The sequence below is a fragment of the Cryptomeria japonica genome, chromosome 3, assembly GCF_030272615.1.
Source record: "Cryptomeria japonica chromosome 3, Sugi_1.0, whole genome shotgun sequence".
NCBI classification, from domain to species: domain Eukaryota; kingdom Viridiplantae; phylum Streptophyta; class Pinopsida; order Cupressales; family Cupressaceae; genus Cryptomeria; species Cryptomeria japonica.
The window spans coordinates 7,201,364-7,224,056 of record NC_081407.1 but is presented as its reverse complement, the minus strand read 5'-3'; the positions used below and the strand labels follow the sequence as shown (position 1 = coordinate 7,224,056).

Sequence of the window (22,693 nt, the reverse complement as noted above, 5' to 3'; positions counted from 1 at the left end):
TTAAGTAAGGTGTAATAATATCCATGATAAATAATTATTTACACCAACAACTAGAACTAGATTCTATGATAGATTGGACAAGTGTTAAGATGTATCTTTGCATGGAGAAGATAGGCACCCAAGTTGGGTTATGACAAGAGAATTGACTATTAATGGTCAGTTATGATGAATTCTCTTACAATTTTAAGTGAAATTAATTATGATCGATTTTATGATAGTTGTAAGGCGTGTTAGAAAATTTGTTATACCTATTTATGATAAAAATTGGGCACTCAAGTTTGGAGGCATGTAAGAGGGGCTAGAGAATTTTGTATAAGTGTTGTTTGCATGCTTGTAGGTGGTTGATAAATGCGCCACATGTATTTGGATGCTCATCTCTTTTGGATTGTCCTAGATGCTTCCTCCATTCTTGTTTTCTTTATATATGGGATGTCTTGGAGAGCATTTAGTATGTGAAGTTTTCTACATGTAATGTTGTGTTGTCAAAATCAATTCAAAGTGTTGAATTGATTGTTGAGGACTCTTCTTGAAGAAGCCTAGTGTTGACATTGTACTGTAATTGCTTTGTTTATAGATAATACAAAGTATTGTGCTTTTGGAGTGTGGATTTTTTTTTTTCTCCTGAAAGGGTTTTCCCCATGTATATCGTGTGTTTATTGTGGTAATTCTTATGCATGTCATTTTGTATGTGTTTATTTTATTGTAGCAGTTAAGATTTGTATGAAATTTGCACTATCTCCCCCACTAGATTAGTGTTTGGAAGTAGTTTCCACACCATTGCTTCCTTTGAGAGTACGTATCTCATATAGTTTTTCATGTAACCTTGTTTACCAACAAAACCACATTTATTTGTGTTTTTCAATAACAAATTTTATAAATGAATATACCAAAGTCATTGATTTTATAAAACAATATATAAAAAAAGTATTTCACAAAATTAAATGTATTTTTTAATAAATTACTTATGAACTGCTTCATCTAACTAGTAGTGAAGATTGATTCATGGAGATGTTTTTTATGTACATAAGTTCTCAACATTCATAATATAATTATATAACTCTCTTGACATACTAAAAATAATTACAAATTTTTTTCTATTGAAAATGAAATATGAGATTCAATTTAAAAAAGCTCCTAAAAACCAATTCTTAACATCAATTCAAAAGGTTTTCAAAATCTAATTTAATAAAAAAATAACATTCCAAAACATGAAATAAATTACATAAAGTAAATTAAAATCTTATTAAAAATAAATTTTGTTTTTATTTATAACATGCATCTACAATTTTTAAATTTCAAAAATAAATTTTAAATATTATTTTTAGAAAGAATTTTCTTAAATTATACAAAATTTTTCACAAAGTTTTTTTTTTCAAATCCATTTTTAATCCTTTCATCATATAAAAACTTTCACAAAATATCATTTTAATTTTTTTTTCTTAAATCATATAAAAATTTCCAGAAATGTTTTTTCTCCCAAATCCATTTTTCATCCTCTAATTTAAAAATCTAGATCAAACTTTAAATACTTTAAAATACTCAACGCTACCCTATCGAATATTTTAGAAAGCCTCTCCCTTAAAACCGCAACCTTTTTCTCCCAAATCCATTTTTCATCCTCTAATTTAAAAATCTAGATCAAACTTTAAATACTTTAAAATACTCAACACTACCCTATCGAATATTTTAGAAAGCCCCTCCCATAAAACCGCTACCTTATTATCTCCAAAACTTGAATCTTCCCAAGTACTCTGTAACTTTAATGAAATCCTCAGCTCAGCAGCATTGAAAAAGAAGAAAAGGCGGTCCTCCATTTCAAAAAGAAGAAGAGGAAAGAAACAGGAAGAGTACAACACCATTGATGAATAAGAAAGCTTCTATGTATTCTCCACTACACCATTACATGGTACTGGAGCCTATGAGCCCTCTCCCACCGCGCTCTAACTTCACCGACAACGCCAAGAATTACTACCAGGTACGCTATACTCTTCTCTTCTCCCTCCACTACTTTCTTTCTTTAAATGTCAAGCATGGGAATTGAACCCTGACATTCAGGTCTCCGACTTTTCATAGAACAAAAATTAACATATATCAGTTCTCAACCTCCAAAAAGTTGAGCTCTGGAAATTGAACCTCAAATCTGCCGAGTTTCTCAGCAGAAATCATTATAAAATCGAACATATATTAGATCATCAAAAAAAGTGAGCCTTAGGAATCGAACCATGGCGCCAGTTTTTTAATGCCATGCACTAGGTATTTTGAAGGCGAAAAACCGTAATTTAACTTTACTTGTAAGGTCGCCAAAGGTAGTCCGAATGCCAATCGAGCTCCGATTCTGCTTTGGAGCTACGCTGCCCTTGACCAAGGGCAATTTATGCTGTTAAAATCACTTGGGTATTCTATCCTACTCTGATCATTTTTGAACCCAGTTAATGTTAAGTATGTAATGGTGTAGACGAAAATCACCGGCACCCTGTTTCAACCATTTTCGACTTGAATTAACGTTAGGCTTGGATTTCTGTTAGGTGTTAATTTTCATGAGGAAAAGGCAATTGAGGCTATGATATTTATCTGCACCCTGATCTGACTGTTTTTGATCCTAGCTGACGTTGGGCAAATATTGCCATGGATGAATGGCGCTATGTTATGTGAAAATTATTTACTCCTTTCTTTGACCATTTTGAGCCCAATAAATGCGGCAAGCCTCAATTCCGAATACACTGCCATGGATAAAGCAAATCTATGCCACGAAGATCGTGAATTTTGATTCCTATCAATGTTGGGTTTCTCTGGATGCAGGGGTTCTTGCCTTAGTGTGGTTCAGAATTAAACCCTAACCTTCTTAATTCAGTGGGTGATATGGACTTATTCCAATTGAAAATCACTGATTGGCTTCCCAACTTAGGAGAATGAGAACAAAATTATCATTTTATAACTATAGGAGAAATTAGAAAAAGAATTATACCAGCTAATAGCTGCCATTTGGCAGATGAATGTATGTAAATTTATTTTCTTGTACATGCTAGCAAATTAGGAGCTTAGTTTTATGTCATGATAATTATTTAAACATGAATAAATAATGAAAGAATACATCATGATACTTATTCAAATAGGAGTAAATAATGTATTGCAACGTGAACAAACTCATAGAAGTTACAGAATAAATAACACAGCACGCTAGAAATCTGGTGGGGAAAACTTCTGGTAAAATATTAGCAAACTTTCATTAAATCTATACAATTATAGACACAAGAACCTGGTTTACAGTGTCTCCTTCCTCTCCTTCTTACAATGGTCTCAATTGCCACTCTGCCTTCGATTTTGTTTTTAATTTTTCAATATTTTCATTACCCACACAGAGAACCCTGAATATAGGGATTGGATGAGTGTCATCTATTCATAAGGTTAGGTAACAACCTTAACCAAATAACTATATTTGGTGTGTGATAATTAAATTAATAATCATCTCATCTGATGATATGGTCAAGCCATATCTTTTTTTTTAAAAGCTATGCCTAGTAAACTTTTTAATGTGACCGGTGACGCTGGCACGACATGCCCTCCAGCTCCATGTGAAACGCTTTTGACCTGGAGCTATGAACCAGTGAGGCCACAAACGGGAGATCTCATCCCCACACTTCACTTGATCAAACCCATGAGCTCAACGGCCCAGCGAAAGCACAAGACATGCGAGCATAGTGGCCCAATAGGGATTTGAACCTTGGTCGCCGCTTCACCAACTAAGTGTTTAAACCGCAATACTACACTTCCAAAGACATATGGTCAAGCCATATTAATTTATAAGGCTAAAGCATATAACTTTTAGGGTCTTTATAATTGTTTATGGGACTACAAAAGTTAAATTTGGATCCCTAATAAACATTATGTCCTAACACACCTCGATTTTTATTGGAGATATATGTCATTAGTTTCTTTAAAAAGGAACCAAGGCCTCTAATGCAACTCAACTAGCATGCTATGGGATCACCTGTCCATTGAGAACGTCCTACATTTTCTCTGATTGATGCAAAGTGGGCTAACCTATATTCTTGGAGCCTTTTATAAAATAAGCAATCTCCATAAAACATATTGCCCCACTTGGTTTTGATGCCCCCCCTTTGTTTTTGTTACAACAATCACATATAATAATTTTATAATGCTTTACAAAGGAAGAATGAATTACATGGGGAAAAGATACATCGAATTAGCTATTACGAGGTGTCATTGTCATGCACACTTGCCTTCAATGGCTACTCCTTAACGCCTAGGATTGTATTGAATTTACAAAATTTGGAATTGCAAAGAGGTTTTTTGTAAAAATATCAATCACCTGATCATCAATTTGGTAGAATTGTAGTGTAATCTGGCCATTGAGAACCTCTCTGATGGTCTGATGAAAGAATAAGTATCCGGTAGAATACTGAGAGGGGGGGGGTGAATCAGTAAACTGAAAAACTGATACAAACTCCCAAACTCAAAAATAAATTTACAAAGTAAACTTTCACTTATCAAGATCAATACTCAACATCAACCGGTTTGATTGTTATGACAACTTAATAGTAAACAACTTCAATCTTGTAAACATCAAAAATGTTTAATCATATGTCAACATATTCATCTCTTAATGCTTCCAGTTATCATGCCTTATTAGAATAGTTAAGTAGTTAATCAAATCAACAAATAAGATCATAACCACAAAAGCATTCACCACTTGACACAAATATTTATATGTGGAAAACCCAAATAGGTAAAAACCATGGTGAGATGAGACTCACAAGGATAGCTATCTGAACTCTTTTGAAGTTCGCCTTATTAGGAGCCAAGCCTGTTAAATCTTTTACAATAAGTCCTGTTAAGAACTGATTCTGTTAGGAATCACCCGGTTAAGGGATTTACAAATATGCCTTGATGAAAAGCACAATACCCCATTAGGAGTAACCTCACTGGAGGATTTGAGAATCCAAACTAATGGACCACCTTGTGAGAGGATTTAGAAAGTAACCAAGCTTGTTAGAGCTTACCTGGTTAGGGGATTTCAATTTCTGTTGTAATTGTTAGAAAACAATAGGTTTTCTTGATCTATCTGAATAGCACTACATTTGCTTGATCAGATCCTTTTTAAGCTTCAATCTGTCTTTACTCAAACTGTAGATCCATCCATCGGTTAGGCAACCACACACTCAATTGGTTTCTACCAATCTTTTCAACTTTGCCAACTTTGCCAACTTTGCCAACTCTTAACAAAATAATATCATCGACCTTAAATACAAATCAACTAGGTTGGTAACATAACAAAAACTTAATTCTCATCATCGAGATTACAAACAAGTCGGTACAATCTTGACCGTTAGAAATCATAACAATCTCTTCACATTAATCAAGAAAATTCCAACCGCTCCATGATCACCACTTCATCGGACTTGACAATAAACAAACGCGCCAAATCAATCTGAACTAATCCTCATACAATGATCACATGTGTCTCCATCATTACTGCTCAACATTAGATCTTAAACCAACAAACTTGATCGATTAGGGTTTAACAGAAAACAACTAGTAGGGTTTACCGGTTACATAACATAAAGGTTTAACCCTTTACACTGGTTCAACTTACAAACTACCATATACCGGTTTACAACATCTTCCTTAAAGTTTATCATACCAGTTACAAGACAATAGCAATGACAACAATAACATCAGCAATATCATGAATACCATTCACCGGTTCAATTGACATCAATGACAACATATCATTAATGCAATCTATATGCAAAATGCCAACAATCTAAAAATGCCAACACTCTCCTTGAATGAAGTGCACATGACTTTAATGTGTTTTGTTCATTATACAACTTAGGCTATTACATAAAAAGTTGTACTTGTGAGTAGTGCTCGTACGTAGCTCATCCAATCATCTTTTAAGCCATGTTGTTTTGTTTGTTGCTTTTGTTGCAGTTCTATATTCAGCTTCTGTTGCTGTTCTAAATTCAACTTCTGTTGATGAGAAAACAGTAGTTGACTATTTCTCACTACTCCACATGATAACACTCGCACCAAACTTAAAGACATAGCTAGAAGTAGATATCCTATCAACAAAATCACCACCACTGTCAAGATCACAATAACTAAATAATTTAGCATTTTTGGTGCAAGAATAATAAAGACCATAACTAAATGTTCCAATGATCAGACTGCATAGTTGGACTAGTCGTGACTCGGCTCGACTCGCCAAGCCCCTGGGAAAAAAACTTGGCAAAAACTTGGAAAAACTTGGCGAAAAACTCGGCAACTTAAAAACGCGCTTAAATTTAATAAAAAATGCATTTTTTTTCAAAATTTAATGAGAAGATGCATCCAATGAGTCAATAAATGATAACACAAAAGAAACAAGCTGATTCTAGATATTTTAAATGCAAAGTGTACAAAATCGCATCCTCATGAGGAATGCTGATGCCTGGAAGCCTAGAAGCAAAATAGTAAATAGTTTTTGTAAAACCAAAAGTAAATACATCATTACAAATTACAATTACAACTTCCTCTTCCCAGCTCTAGCAAAAACTAGGGGAGAGGTAGAACTAGAGGGTCTAGTCCTAGAAGTTTGCAGTGGGCGTGACTGTGCCTCCTCGCTCGGTATGGTTGGCTCATCCTCCATCCTGGATGAAGCTATGTCTCCACCTGCTTTTGGCACTGTCAATGACTCCTCATGCTCATCCTCTTCCTCTTCAATGTCATCCAACATGAAACCAAATCCACCCCCCTCCTCCTCCATAGCATGCCTCTCCAAATCAGTGATGTCATCCTCGGAAAACAATGGAGGTTGCTCCTGTGATGTCCAATCAATGTAAGGATCTATATCATCCAAGTCAAGTGGACCACCTGCTACTTCGTCTACCTTCCTTACGCACAATCGAAGATTATATTGCACAAAGACAAGGTCATTGAGGCATTTTTGAGCTAACTTGCTCTTCTTCTTCGTGTCGATGGCTTCAAACAAGGTCTAATTGTGCTCACAACTGAATGAACTACAAGGTTGACATAAGATTATGAGGGCAAATTTTTTGAGATTTGGGGTATTTCCACCCCAACTTTGCCACCAAGCATCTGCAAATTAAAATTAGGTTGAGAGTAGCACCCCTTGCCGAGGTCTGAGGGTGAGAAAAAGAGGGGTAGAGAGATAGGTCTAGATCTTGGGGGAGAGAGGAGAGAGGGAGATTGAGTGTGGTAGAGAGGGGGATAGAGAAAGAGTGATAGGGAGATAGATAGGTCTAAAATTCGAGGCAGATAAAGTGAGTGAGATAGAGAGAGCGAGAGAATGTTGATAGGGGCATAATGATTACTGAAATTTGACTGTCTAAAAAATTAAAAGATCTTCTACAACCTAAAATTTGCATTATAACTCCTGTATATATTCTGACGAAGAGAATGAAACTGACCTGAAAAAACAAAAATAGATAATTTTTTGACATGTTTGGGCCTCTTTTTTTAGTCTAGTCGAGTTTTTTATAGAAACTCGCCAAGTTTTTTGCAAAAACTCGACGAGTTTTTGCTGCGAGTTAAAGTGGTAAAAACTCGCAGAGCTCAAAAACTTGGCGAGTGTTCCATCTATGATTGTAATGTTTCTTTAATGGTCATCTTAGTCGTCTTTAGTTTATTTAGTTAGTTTCTATTTTCAGCTTTAGTTTACGATTGTTTCTTTTAGAAACATCATCTTTTGTAAATTCTTTATATAGAGCTCTCGCTCTATTGTTTCATAACATCGAATATTTTAACAGTCATAACCTTTAGGTTGAGACATGTAAATATTTTCTTGAAAGTTGTAGTTGAGGAATGCATTTTTGATTGCAAGAGCAAGAAGCATCTTAATGGAGCTCTTATTTGTTATCGGGGCAAATGTTTCATCATAGTCTATACTTTGTCATTGAATAAAGCCGAGCTAGCAACTAACCTTGCTCTATATTTGTCAACTTCACAATTGGAGCTAATACTTGACCTTGTAAAAAGTTTAAAAAGCCATCCATAATCAACTATATTTCTTTTGGAAAGTGAAGGAGCAAGATCCTATGTCTTGTTTTTTATTAGAGCATCATATGCTAATTCCATAGCATCTTTCCAGCTTTCACCTCTATAGGCTTGTTCAAAAGATTGAGGTTCACTTTCATAGAACTTCATTAAAAGCATGATATAATTATTGACTTATAGTCATTTTTGTTGAAGAAAGATTTTCTAAGTTAGAATTTTGAATTAGGGATTGAGCCCATTTAGGTCTTTCGAGTGGAGAATTATTATAAGAATCCTCTTGCTTAGACTCATCAACTAAGGCATTTTGAATTTGGTCACTAAGACAGACTATTCTTTATGGAACACAACTTGGATAGGTTGGATGGATGATAAGAATCGTTTTTCAATGATATTTACTTTTTAGCTTAGTATGATCTCACTCTTGAAAGGATCATAAAGCCTTGGTTGTTTTGTTTTTCCTCTATAACCCATGAAGATGCATTTAAAGGAAGTAGGATCAAATATCTTCCTTGTAACTTTGGGAATGAACATGGAAGTAGGGTTTACAAAAATTCTCAAGTGGGAAATCCCAGGTTCTTTTTATCCCACATTTGTAAGGGCATTGTAAGGTTTTTTCAAAAGGTATCCTATTGAGAATATGAATGGCTGTAGTCATAACTTTAGCCCATAGGAATCTAGGTAAGTTAGTAGAATGCATTAATTTCTCTGTTTAAGTATATTTTTTTTCCATTTTTTGTCCTCAAATTTTTAATTCTGAGTTGGATTGTTTTAAAACTAGGGCTTTAGATTCCTTGAATTTGGTATGGACTTCATTTTTTACTTTTTAAATAGTAAAACTAATGTTGTGATGTTTTCACACATCGCCCCATTGCAAATGGGGAGCCCTCTTTTTTGTTTGTTAGCTTAGGTGTTTTAGTTTGAGTTATCTTTAGCTTGGCAATAGTTTCATAGTTTTAAGCCTTTGCTTGGGCAAAGAGGGTATGTGTTATGAGTCTAGGAGTGTAAATTGAGGGCGTGATTGTGAAAATGCAAAACATGGTTGAAAATTGTAAATAAATTGTCAATGTTGTCAAAGTTGTCCATATGGTGGAAAGTTGGCAATATCGTCAAAATTGCAAAGAGTGTGAAAATGCAAGTTGAAATGTTACCTTTAAGTAGGAAATTACTAACGGAATCGCAAGTGTTACATGTAACCTTGATATCAATTTGTTTGAAATCATTAAGAAAAAATGTTGCAATTTCGTCAAAAATAATGTTGCATCTTTGTTACAAAATGTTGAAATGTTGCATTTCTAATTCAAAAAACGTTGCGTTGCTTGTAATTTCAATTAAAATATTGATATTAATCAACAATGTTGAGAGATCCCTTAAACTTCACTTGCAATTGTTAAGTTTTGCATTTTTTTTTTTGATGACCCCAACTTTCCACCAAAATGTCAAAGGACCCCAGATTTCCACCACAAATTGTTGAATAAGGTTTGATTTCCACTTGCAATTGTTAAATCTCTTTCTAATTTCCAAATTAAGAATGCCAATTTTCTTGCAATTTTTGAGCAAATTGTAGGTCAAGTCGAGTTTCTACTTCAAAATGTTGATGAGGCCTTGGTTTCCACCAGGAAAATGTTGTAGACACTTCAATTTCTGCACTCAAAATGTTGAACGGCCTCCTAAGTCCGCCACTGTTTCCTTGCACTCAAGCAACAAAATTGCAAAACTTGATGAAAGTCTGCCAATGAAGGGTGGAAAATGTCAAACTTGATGAGAGTCTGCCATTCACTTGCAACAAAATTGCAAAACTTGATGAAACTCCACCATTATTGGAGTGAAAAAATTGCAAAACTTTCATAAACCCCACCAATCATTGAGGCCTTCAAGAGTCAAATTGTTAATCACCGTGTTAAATCCTCTATTATGTGGATCAACAAAATTGTTGAAACAGCACTTAAGTCTGCCATTCATGACGAAAAAATGTCAAAATTTCACAAAGTCCTCCAATTTTGGAGCTGTAAAACCTGTCTAAACTCCACCATTGAGGTGAGAAAAAAATGTTAAACTTGGCCAAACTCTGCCATCGAGGTGAGGAGAATGTTAAAAGTTATCTCCGATTCCGCCATACATGAGGGAAAATTGCAGAACTTGCCTCTAAGTCTGCCAATGTTAAAGGTTGAAATCAGACCTAATCCTAAAGGTAGACCTATAAATGCATAAAATCAGACCTAGCATGTGAAAGAGAAGACCTAATTTGTATCTGAAGGCAGAGCAGAGGAATCAAAATCAGGTGTTTGATTGTATTTTGAGGGAGAAGGCTTGTCTTCTGTTTATATGCGTTCAAGCATTGATTCACCAAACTATCCGACTTCAAGAGGAAGCAAATCAAAGTTCTAAAGCCGACTTGTTCTGGAGCATGTTTTATTAGTGCTTAACTTGTCCTTTAATACCCTTCTTGTGCACTTTGTTTTATGCTTGCACATACCTTAAACCCACTCAGCAAGAATGAGCCCTAGGTTGGCACTTTTAGGAGGAAAAAAAATGAAATTTTAAAATGCAAGAGCAGAATTGATAAATGCTTGCCGACTTAATGGATTTGAGGTGAAAGGGGGTAAGGAGGCAATTAAAAGAAAGGGCACAAATCATTTATTTCAAACAGTAATCCAATTCAATGTGGGTTTAAGGGGCAGACCTGCGAATAAGTGCAGAGGATCAGACTAGATTTTAGGTGAATTATCAGCTAGGGTGTCCTGATTTAGGATGAATTTTGCCTGCAAATTGAACAATATCATCAGTTTCCAGCCTTAGAAACCCATTTCCAGATTTTGAGAGGTTGTAGGAAGCATGATTTTATGGCTTATGTTTTCTATTCTTAGTGTTTTGATGTAAAATATGTTTGTTTTTCAGGGTTCAATGCAAGGAGGTAAATGCAATGAAGGTGAATCAAGAGCAATGAATATTACAACGTGGGGACTCAATTATATGGGAGTTCAAGTTTCACATCCAATACAAGGAAAATGAGGAACACAACTATATGGATTTTTTCAACATCAAGAGGGAAATCTTCACCACATGACAAGATAAGGATATCAAAGACAACATCCACACTCCAAGGTGAACACAAGGGTCACACTTCAATAATGAAGTCGCAAGGTGTAACAAGAGAAATCTAAGCTCAAGGCGGAGGTCACATGTTCTTGGATTGCTCTACAAACATGGTTAGGATTGAAGATGAACAAAACAACATTGCCTTACATAAAAATCACCACCACCTCAATCACATGGAGGAGACTTCAAGGCATGGTGGAGAGCGCCGCAACATCAAATATACTAAGCCATGTAAAATGAACATTAGGGTGGAGAAAAGGAAACATGAGGATGATGAAAGTTCAACACACTTGAAGGCGCAACTTGGAGAGAGAACTTCACAAGGATATAACAATAACGAAGATGAGAGGATGTTGCAATTATCTTGAATTTCCTCTGGAAATCCAAGACTAACTATCTCAAGTGCTCCAAGTGATATTATCTTAAGTTTATTTAAAATTTTATCTCTCACTAGAAACTTCTCTTTTTTTTCCTCCTAGGAAAGCGCCAAAATCCTTGTCTCACTTAAAGTGCGCCTTTGGGAAAGGTTAACTTAGGCTAAAATTATGCTTTAGGTTGGCAACTTAAAATAATACAAAATAATAATTGTTATCTCCCATTCTTCTTCTAGCAAGCCGTTGAACATGCATCCTCTATACATCCTGTTAGTCTATGAGGTCCTGATGATAGACTAACCTTGATTACCAAATGTTGATGTGTATTTTGTACACGACCAAACACAGAATAAAATACCTAAAGGTACCTTATCCTCTCTTGAGCAAAGTTTCCCGATTGCTGAAGATCTTGCCGAAGGATCAGTCGAGGCAACTCCAATGTAGGTTCTCTACTCGTGGATAAGCTCTTTGTGGTATGATGTGATTTTGTTGGAATCACAAGGGGACTTACACTTGATGACTAAACGTCTGATTTGCTTTGAATATTGCTGGAACACAGGATTTCACTAGTCTAGATTTCGAAGAAAAAAGAAAGAGGGCGAGGAAAGGATCTAATTCTGACACTAAGAATGTAGGAGCAATGATTGATCTTCGATGAAATTCTAAGTAAGTCTTGTTTTGACATCCCAGGACCATCTCCACAAGGTTAGTGCGATCTTCGGAGGAAAGCTTTATGATGTTCAAATCATCGCTACAGGCATAGACACCATCAGGCTGATGCATATCAATGAAGAAGCGACAATTGAAGTTAAGCTTAAGCTAAATGATTCCAGTTGACTAACTACACAAGGCAAGTCTGCAATCAACAAACTGCTAGTAGTATGGATATACAAATTTCACCATCAATCAAACACATTTCTTCCACTCATCTAATAACATGAAATCAAATCTGAGAAGTATAGAGACCATGCAAATTGTTGAATCGACCCATAGATTTCACCATTTCTTCAATGAAGTTTACAAGTCTTTTACAACAACATCTTGGCAACAATCTTTGCCTTCTCTTGCTATTCTACTCTAATTGCTATTCTATCAATTGACTATTCACTATTAGCTAACTATTCACCTATCATCAACTATTGACTCACTATGAAAACCTAACGTTTGACTAGACTTGCAAGGAAAATAGGTGGTTTCAAGATTTTCGCTCTGGACCCTTTGGAAGGGTCAGGAGCGAAAATCACTTTTTGGCTCAATTCTTTCAAGTTTGATAATAATTGGCAATTTGGAGTCATTCCTAAGGCCTTCTTTAATCATGATCCACACTAGATTTGGCATGAAACTAAGGGAAAAGATAGGTTTTGCACAATTTCGCCCTGGACCCTCTGGAAGGGTCAGGAGCGAATTTCCCTTTCTAGACCAAAATCATCATTCTTTCAATCCCAATCTTCTTTGCAAGTTAAAATCTCATCTCTCTTCGCCCTAGGAACAAGGTTTTAATCTCAAGCAAGGTTAAAAATATAGGCTTGTCAGGAATTTCGCTCTGGACCCTTTGGAAGGGTCAGGAGTGAAATTTCCTTCCTTGGCTAAAACACTCATTCCTCAACTCTTTCAAACACTCTCAAAGGCAAGATCATGTCCATTTCCCCTTTCAACATGCTTTGGACATCACAATTTGGTCAAATAGGGAAGGAAATGAGGTCTAGGAGGATTTTCGCTCTGGACCCTTTGGAAGGGTGATGAGCGAAAATCATGATTTGGGCTTGATTCTTCTTTTTTCCAACTCAAAATCACCTCAAGAGGTAACTAAACATCATCCTTCACCCAAGGGATAAGGTCTTAAGCCAAAACAAGGTCAAAAGAATAGGTTTGCAAGGAATTTCGCTCTGGACCCTTTGGAAGGGTCAGGAGCGAAATTCACCTTCTTGGCTAGAATCCTTCATCTTTTCAAGGCTTTCAAACATTCCCAAAGTCCAAACATGTCCACACTTCCCTTCAAGATCCCTTGCAACTCAAAATTTGGTCAAAACTAGGGAGGAAATGAGCCTTAGGAGGATTTTTGCTCTGGACCCTTTGGAAGGGTCAGGAGTGAAAATTTCATTCTAGGCTAGATTACTCACTTTTCAAACTTCAAACCACTTCAAGAAGCAAACTTAGATCATTTTCCACCCAAGGAAGAAGGTTTCAAGGTCAAACAAGGTAGCAAATGAAGTTTATGATGAATTTCGCTCTGGACCCTTTGGAAAGGTCAGGAGCGAAATTCACCTTAGGCCATGATCCTGACTTCATTTTTTTTTTTGCATTTCTTCATTTGCGTTAGTTCTAGGTTTTGGTTGAAGTAGAATGTCTTATGGAGAATTTCGCTCTGGACCCTTTGGAAGGGTCAGGAGCGAAATTCGCTTTGGACCCTTTGGAAGGGTCAGGAGCGAAATTTGACATTTTGGACTCTTCGTCAGGATCATTTTATGGAATATAACATTTAAGTATAAGTTCTTATACTTTAAGTTATATTCCATATATACTTTCAGGATGTTTGAGAGTGGTTTTGGACCTCCAGGAGTTATATTACAAAATCTAGTTTTTGGAGGATTCTTCAGTTTTCCAGACTTAGTCAAATTTCAGGATCAGGACATTCCAGACTTAGCCAAATTTCAGGATCAGGACATTCCAGACTTAGCCAAATTTCAGGATCAGGGCATTCCAGACTTAGACAAATTTTTAGGGCATTTGAAGATCAGGATGACATTTCAGATTTCATCACTCACCAACTCGACCTAGCTCGGACCTTCAAGAATGATACCCACTCACAAAGCAAGACACAATTAGCAACGAGAGCAAAACCAGGCCCTAAGGAAGACTCTCAAAGAAACCCTAATTCTGGGGCCCTGTGGACTCACCCTGGCTCAAGCAAAGCCTGTAATCCAACGATCCCCTCGACAACACTCATCCTGCAAAGGCTAACAGACAAAACCCTAAAAGACCTAGAAAACAAACCCCAGAAAGCAAAAAGCAGGGGTCCCCATTTGCAATGGGGTGATGTGTGAATACGTCACAACACCAAAGCTGGCTAATTAGAGGGGGACATTACATATGTCCACCAAAATGCGAGCATAAGTGGTGTGAAGATGCTTTGTAGAACCCTCATCAAGCCACAGGAATATACCCAAAGAATTACCAATGGCTTCAAAGAAAGAATCAAGCCAAAATTGCAAAGGACGATTCAGCATGTTGCCCAGATTGGTATTGCAGTGAAAGATTCAGTGGTTGGATCAAATGATGGGTGCCAGGGTTTCAGCATAAGTAGATGCTCGTTACAATCCCACTAGTATTCACACAAAATGGTGCGACAATCCTTACCTTGTCAAAAACCACAACAAAGAATCCCCAAGCACGGGTAGATTTCAACATCACTAGTCAGAATGGGAGGCTAGGTATCTGAAATCCACTAATGCAAGTCTACCAAACTTGACCAATACCCTTCGAATCTTCCAATCAAACCATGTTTGGAAACAAATGCCACATTTTCATTTAAGCTCAAGCTAGACCTCATCAGCCCTAGAGCAGGCCCGTCCTTTAGAGACATCGCCCCAAACGATGGACCAAAAAAGCCATTGCAGGGACGACACTGGTCTACAACCAAACCCCTGGGAACAACACCATTAGCTTGTGTGGGGACCGTATTGGAGCATCCCAGATTCGAAACAGGAAGTGGAATTGTGGCAGGAGTAGTTGAAGACGGATTAGGGGCATCAATGGAAGAAGCCCTATCTGCAGGAGAATTTCACAGAGGTGGCATCACATTTCAGGCCAAAATGATCTTTTACTTGTGCTTACGTGAGAAAATATACTTGTTCTTTAGGCTTTGCCATTATCAATTCTACTTTACAATAATTAACTACAAAAACCCGATGATGCCCCCTTTCCCTATTAGCAGCTTGTATTGGGTGACTAAGTCTCAAGGTCTTCACAGGGTCTGTCAGATTATATTAACCTGTTTAGAAGATATTTCATGTGGGTTTCTAGTTTTAAACTAAATTGTCCTGGCTTAAAAACTTATATGGTATGTTAAAAATCCAGTCTGCTTAAGTGACTGTAAATCTTCTCCATATTGTTGTATAGTTGGTGAGTCAAGTGACTTTTGTTACTTCATTTAAGTTACACACCTTGCATTGTCTTTTGGTGGGTTCTATGTCAACTCTGGGACTTGAATCCTAGCAATTGGGTTTTTATTTTTCTTAGACATGATTAGATGACTTTGAATGGGCTTGCGACCAAAAAGGCTTGCACCACCTATCAATTCTTTTTTTTGGTCTAAGATATTGGATCTGGCTGGTATTTAGTTCTGAGATAAATTTAGCATTTTTTAAGTGCTTTGAATTAAGATGTAATGTACTAGGTTATGAATACAAAGATCATCATATGTATAGCGGGCAAGTTAAAAGCAAACCTGTTTTATCTGCTAATTCCTTTAAGTACACACATTACAGATATTTTTGTTCCTAAGGTGTTCTAATGTGGGTACTAAATCAAATCTGAGGATTGAACCCTAACAGTCAGGTTTCTAATTTTTCATTGTTGCTTCTGTGAATTTCACAGAACTGTGAGAGGATGCATGCTAATGTAGGATCTTCAGTTTTCCGCGAGTCTTCTTCTATGACTGCTACAAGTGCGACTACATCTTTTGTTGCACACAAATCTGTCAAATGTCAGAAGGTGCGATCACATTCTTCACAGCATGAAAGTAGTGAAATTAAGAATATTACTGCTGCTGAACCCTCCTTATCCTCACGAAAGCACAAAGCAAGATCAAGAGAAGGAAGTTATCGCAAATGGTTTCACTCTAAATTGCACTCACCCGAGGCTTTTCAAGGTATGTTTCTGATCATATCTTACCCTTATCACTAAGTTTTATGGTCTATATATGTTTGGAGTTATTAGATGCAACTAAGGTTGTGCTAGGATTGGAAACAGTGATCAGATTTAGAGAGATCCTCAAAATTGTTTTTTGCACTCTTTAATGAAACCTTTCAATAGTATGTTTGAGAAATGTTTTTGCCTTTAATTTGAATTATGAAAATAAACATGATGAATCAATTTTTTAGCAAGTCATCAACTTATGTACAGTATGGTCTCGATTCTCAATGATGGGCCACAAATATGGGAAAAAAAGTGTTCCAGAAAAATATGGCGGGTATTGTAAAAAATTAATTTAATTTTTGTAAAAGAGTAGTTTATAATAATATATACAGATTTTATAGAAAGGAAATACCTATTTAGGACTCCTGTGCCATACAGTTGCAGTAACACATACAACTTTCCACTACTAGAACTGTTATTGCCATTTAGGTATATGTTTTAGCTTTAGTTTTTGGTTTAGCTTGTGAGAATTTATATAGTTATATTTATTTTTGAAGTTTTGACGTTCAACTCAGTTTTTCCTTTTTTAGTCAGGTATAAGGTAAAAGAAATGGCAAAAATGTTTGTTATGGCTTTCATTTATTTATTTGTTTTTTTGATTAGTAAACTGTGGGGTTAGGGACTACTCCCGTTATAAAAACAAATAAAATAATAAAGATCACTTCAGACCCACGAACAGGGAGCACAAAAATAAAGATACTAGCTAAAGAATCCTAAGGATAGCTCAAAAACTGAGAGAAAGCTAAAGGCAAAAACAGTGACAGGAAGGCCAATCTGCTGTCAACAAAAAACTATAGAAACAGCTGCCTGGCAGAAACATCTCATTTAGCCTTTTTGGCTATTCCCTTCCTCATGCTCCTAGTGAGGAGGGCATCCATTGACCACTTAGTTCCTTCATTAACTACATCTCTCCTTTGATATGGAGCTTCTCTGCTTCAGATTTGCGACCTTTCTTCTTTTTGATTGGGAAGTTTGGTTTCGTGGCGCCACTAGCAGTTTGGGGAATGGTGCATTTTTTTAACTGGAACAAACAAATCATCAAAATCTGAAAATTCGAATACTCTGCCTCCAGATCATGCATGAAGGGATAAGAGCCCTCAGAATCAAAACCATTTCCAGCCACCTCAGCAAGCTGCAATTGACTGTGGGGGTCTGCTAAGAGATGAGAGAGAGGTGGTTCAGTAGAAGCATCAATGGGTAAAGCAGAGGGCTGCGCCAAAGGATTGGAAACATCAGTAGGGGTTCCAAGAGCATGCTTGGGATCCACATTAGCAGCAAAAAATTTCCCATGATTACGCCAAATAAAATCAGCATCAGTTTATGACATTGATTTATTGATACATTTTAATATGTTGATTTTTTGACATTCGATATGGAAAACTTTGTTTCCCATAATATTCAAGAATGTTTTGGATAATATCCATCGATGAACATATATCTATAATTAAAATTAGGGGATCCAACCGAGGGTTGTGGAGCTCAGTAGGGAACTTTACGAGCCTTTCAGTTTGAAGTTTTGGGTGAAACTATGATTAAAATTGAAATATTAAAGTTGGCCTTATGTGAATAGTAAAAAGTGAATAGTAATAGAGAAACATAAGAGGAATAGTGAAAAGTGCTCCCCATCCTAGTAACTTAAGTTGTTTTTTTAAAAGGGGGCCAAGTTCACAATGAGAAATTAGACCCTCAAGGATATTTTATGATTTTAAGGCCAAATAGTAACCCCAAAATAGATAAAAAGACATTTTGCCTATCATTTGGATTCATTCTTATGCTTCCAATTTTCAGACTAATAGCAAGCTTAAGGGTTTCAGCAGCTTGGAGCTTCCAGGAATGCAAACTTCTGGAAGAATTTGGAGATTTGGATGAAAACCCATCTCTCTTGGTGACAGGTTATATCAATATTTAGCTTCAATGTGCATTTGGCAGCCTTCATTGGGGATTTAGTGCAGATTTATTAGTTTGATGGCAGGTTTCCATCAATTAATTGTAGGGCAGACCTTCTAGAGGTCATCACCACTCATTTCAAGCTTATTCTCAGCTAGCCGCTCCATTTTGGAAACAAGGGTATCAAACCCTAGGGTGTATTTGGAGTCATAGCTAATATTAGAGCTGTTTTCTTATATTATATCTGCTGGAAATTTGTATTAGACTTTTATGCTCAATGAAAGGTATGCACGTCGGTCTTTTTAAGTGAAAGAAAGTTATCTTAATTGCCTTCTTAATGTGTTATGCATTATTCTATATGGTATCAGCTATTTCTTTCACTTAGCATTCAAAACATTGTTCGAAAACTCTCAAAAACCCAAACAAAACAAAGAAATCAGTTAAACCCCCACTTAACAACCGTTGACCAAAGACTTTATCAGCAAAACAAACAGTTGGTTTGGATCAGATTTGGTTAGAATTGGGCTGGGGATCTTTCAATCAAGATATCAAATCTCTTAGAACCCAATTTCTATGTTTGGAATCTGGATGTTCTTTCGAGAGGATTTTCTATACTTTTAGTTGATTTTGCAAAAAAATATCAATTTCAAATGGGAAGGTGTTGATGTTTTTTATGCACATGCGAACACAATAAAATACCAAGGTATCTTATCCTCTCTTGAACAAAGTTTCTCTGAATGCTGAAGATTTCGCCGAAGGATCAATCGGAGCAACTCCAAGGTTTTGGTATGTAGGGTCTCTACGTGTGGATAAGCTCTTGCGGTATGATGTGATTTTGCTGGAATCACAAGGGGACTTACATTTGATCTGATTTACTTTGGATATCACTGGAACGTGGGTCTTTACTGATCCTTGATTTTTAAAAAAGGGAAAAAAGGATAAGGGTTGGAGAGGAATCTAATTCTAACACTAAGAATGTAGAAGCAATGGATGACCTTTGATGAAACTCTAATTAAGTCTTGCTTTGACATGCCATGATCATCTCCACAAGGTTAGTGCAATCTTCTAAGGTTAGCTTTATGATGTTCAGATCACCGCTACAAGCATAGACACTGTCAAGTTGATGCATATCAATGAAGAAGCGATAATTGAAGTTAAACTTAAGCTGAATGATTCCAGTTGACTACGTGTTGATGTGTATTTTGTACACGACCAAACACAGAATAAAATACCCAGAGGTATCTTATCCTCTCTTGAGTAAAGTCTCCGAATGCTGAAGATATCGCAAAAAAGGATCAGTCGGAAGGACTTCAAGGTTTTGCTTTGTAGGATCTCTACTCGCGGATAAGCTCTTTGTGGTATGATGTGATTTTGCTGGAATCACAAGGGGACTTACACTTGGGGACTAAACGTCTGATTTGCTTTGAACATTGCTGGAACATAGGATTTCACTAGCCTAGATTTTTTGAAAAAAAAGGAAAAGGATTAGGGCGAGGAAAGGATCTAATTCTGACACTAAGAATGTAGGAGCAATGAATGATCTTTGATGAAATTCTAACTAAGTCTTGTTTTGACATCCCAGGTTCATCTCCACAAGGTTAGTGCGATCTTCGGAGGAAAACTTTATGATGTTCAGATCATCGCTACAAGCATAGACACCATCAGGCTGATGCATATCAGTGAAAAAGCGACAATTGAAGTTAAGCTTAAACTGAATGATTCCAGTTGACTACACAAGGCAAGTCTGCAATCAACAAACTGCTTGTAGTGTGGATATACGAATTTCACCATCAATCAAACACATTTCTTCCATTCATTTGATAACATGAAATCAAATCTGAGAAGTATAAAGACCATGCAAATTGTTGAATCGACCCATAGATTTCACCATTTCTTCAATGAAGTTTTACAAGCCTTTTACAACAACATCTTGGCAACAATCTTTGCCTTCTCTTTCTATTCTACTTTAATTGCTATTCTATCAACTGACTATTCACTATTAGCTAACTATTCACCTACTATCAACTATTGACTAACTATTAGCTTTTACAAATGAGGAGCCAGGGCTTATATAGCGCCCTCAATACAATTCAATGGCTCAGATCAATTTGAGATCAATGGCCGAGATTTTACAATGAAAACCCTAATTAGGGTTTGTTACAACAAACTCAATTCTGGCCAATGAAATAATTGCATTATTTGGACACATGTCTTCTCTGGAATATTCGACCAATGGAGAACTGGGGTAGTGTTGATGTGTATTTTGTACACGACCAAACACAAAATAAAATACCTAAAGGTACCTTATCCTCTCTTGAATAAAGCTCCTGAATGCTGAAGATATCGCAGAAGGATCAAGCGGAGAAGCTTCAAGGTTCCTGTTATGTAGGATCTCTACTCGTGGATAAGCTCTTTGTGGTATGATGCGATTTTGCTGGAATCACAAGGGGACTTACACTTGACGACCTAAATGTCTGATTTGCTGGAATATTGCTGGAACACAGGATTTCACTAGCCTAGATTTTTTGAAAAAAAGGAAAAGGATGAGGGCGAGGAAAGGATCTAATTCTGACACTAAGAATGTAGGAGCAATGAATGATCTTTGATGAAATTCTAACTAAGTCTTGTTTTGACATCCCAGGACCATCTCCACAAGGTTAGTGCGATCTTCGGAGGAAAGCTTTATGATGTTCAGATCATCGCTACAGGCATAGACATCATCAGGCTGATGCATATCAGTGAAGAAGCGACAATTGAAGTTAAGCTTAAGCTGAATGATTCCAGTTGACTACACAAGGCGAGTCTGCAATCAACAAACTGCTATTAGTATGGATATACAAATTTCACCATCAATCAAACACATTTCTTCCACTCATCTAATAACATGAAATTAAATATGAGAAGTATAGAGACCATGCAAATTGTTGAATCGACCCATAAATTTCACCATTTCTTCAATGAAGTTTTACAAGTCTTTTAGAACAACATCTTGGCAACAATCTTTGCCTTCTCTCTCTATTCTACTTTAATTGCTATTCTATCAACTGACTTTTCACTATTTCTAACTATTCACCTTCTAACTACTGACTAACTATTAGCCTTTACAAATGAGGAGCCAGGGCTTATATAGTGCCCTCAATACAATTCAATGGCTCAAATCAACTTAAGATCAATGTCCGAGATTTTACAATGAAAACCCTAATTAGGGTTTGTTACAACAAACTCAATTCTGGCCAATGAAATAATTGCATTACTTGGACACATGTCTTCTCTGGAATATTCGACCAATGGAGGATAGGGGTAGGTACATCGAAGTTTCTGCCATCTCCCATGAGTCAGGTACATTGAATCTGGACATGCTGAGGTGGACCAATCCGACTAAAGGAGTGATGACTGAGATGCCACCTTGTCTGACACTTGTAACTTGGTAGATGCTCAATTTGATGATGCTGAGAAGCTAACTTTAATTAACTCTTCTGAAACTGTCTGCTTCTTCAACGAACCCTTGCTTTAACTTCCTTTGTCTTCGATGTGCAGGATGGATGATGTACCTTGGACTGGAAGATGTCGTCCCTGATGATGCTGGATCGGAGAAGGCTGTCCTTGTTGATGCTGGACTGGAGAAGGCCGTCCTTGTCTTGGCTTGATCTTCTTTCATCTGCAAAAACAAATCAAAAGATGATTAAGGGCATAATAAATTCATTTCAACATAGTATTTCACACCTTAAATCATCAACAAAAGATATTAAAATGAAGTTAGTTCAAGACCCTTTCCAGGGACAGGCCCTATAAGAATTTCGCCCTGGATCCTTTGGAAGGGTCAAGAGCGAATTTCACTTTTGTAGCTCCCTTCTTCATCATTTCATCTTGAATTCTCCTCACAAGGCAAGGAAATACTTCTCTTCTTTCATCCAACCCAAGATTAACTTGATTTTGCAAGGCAAAATAGGTGATTGAAGGATTTTCGCCCTGGACCCTTTGGAAGGGTCAAGAGCGATTTTCCTCCTCTGACCTAAAATCATCATTTCTGGAGAAAACCATCAACTCAAGGGCAATCACAAGGGCATCTTTTACCTTGGTCTAGGCATAGCTTAGCAAAAATTTGAAAGGAATAGGTAGATTTTGGGATTTTCGCTCTGGACCCTTTGGAAGGGTTAGGAGCGAAAATCTTGTTTTAGGGCTATTTCTCCATCCTTTCAACTTGAAATTACCTCCAAGACTTAGAACACCTTGCCTCACTCCTCTCTAGGTCATAAAATCAAAATCTTAACTTGATTTGCAAGGAAAAAGGGGTGATCTTAAGAATTTCGCTTTGGACCCTTTGGAAGGGTCAGGAGCGAAATTCTCATTTTGGCTCAATTCCTTCAAACTTGATAATTATTGACCATTCAAGGACATGC

General features: G+C 36.6%; 1 protein-coding gene across 4 annotated transcripts in view; it reads left to right on the top strand.

Annotated features, from left to right (window-relative positions):
• The first annotated feature begins 1,644 nt into the window (after positions 1–1,644).
• The window catches only part of LOC131065657 (carbon catabolite repressor protein 4 homolog 5), a 72,875-nt gene continuing 51,826 nt past the window's right edge, over positions 1,645–22,693 (top strand). Inside the window, exons 1-2 of one of the 4 annotated variants that reach the window (XR_009111446.2) lie at positions 1,645–1,975; positions 16,086–16,359. Coding sequence is in view for 3 of the 4 variants with exons in the window: in XM_058000244.2 (XP_057856227.2) it covers positions 1,862–1,975; positions 16,086–16,359 (388 nt within the window). In the remaining variant the exon portion in view is untranslated. The remainder of the gene's footprint in view (positions 1,976–16,085; positions 16,360–22,693) is intronic. The other 3 variants (XM_058000244.2, XM_058000243.2, XM_058000242.2) reach the window with 3 other exon arrangements.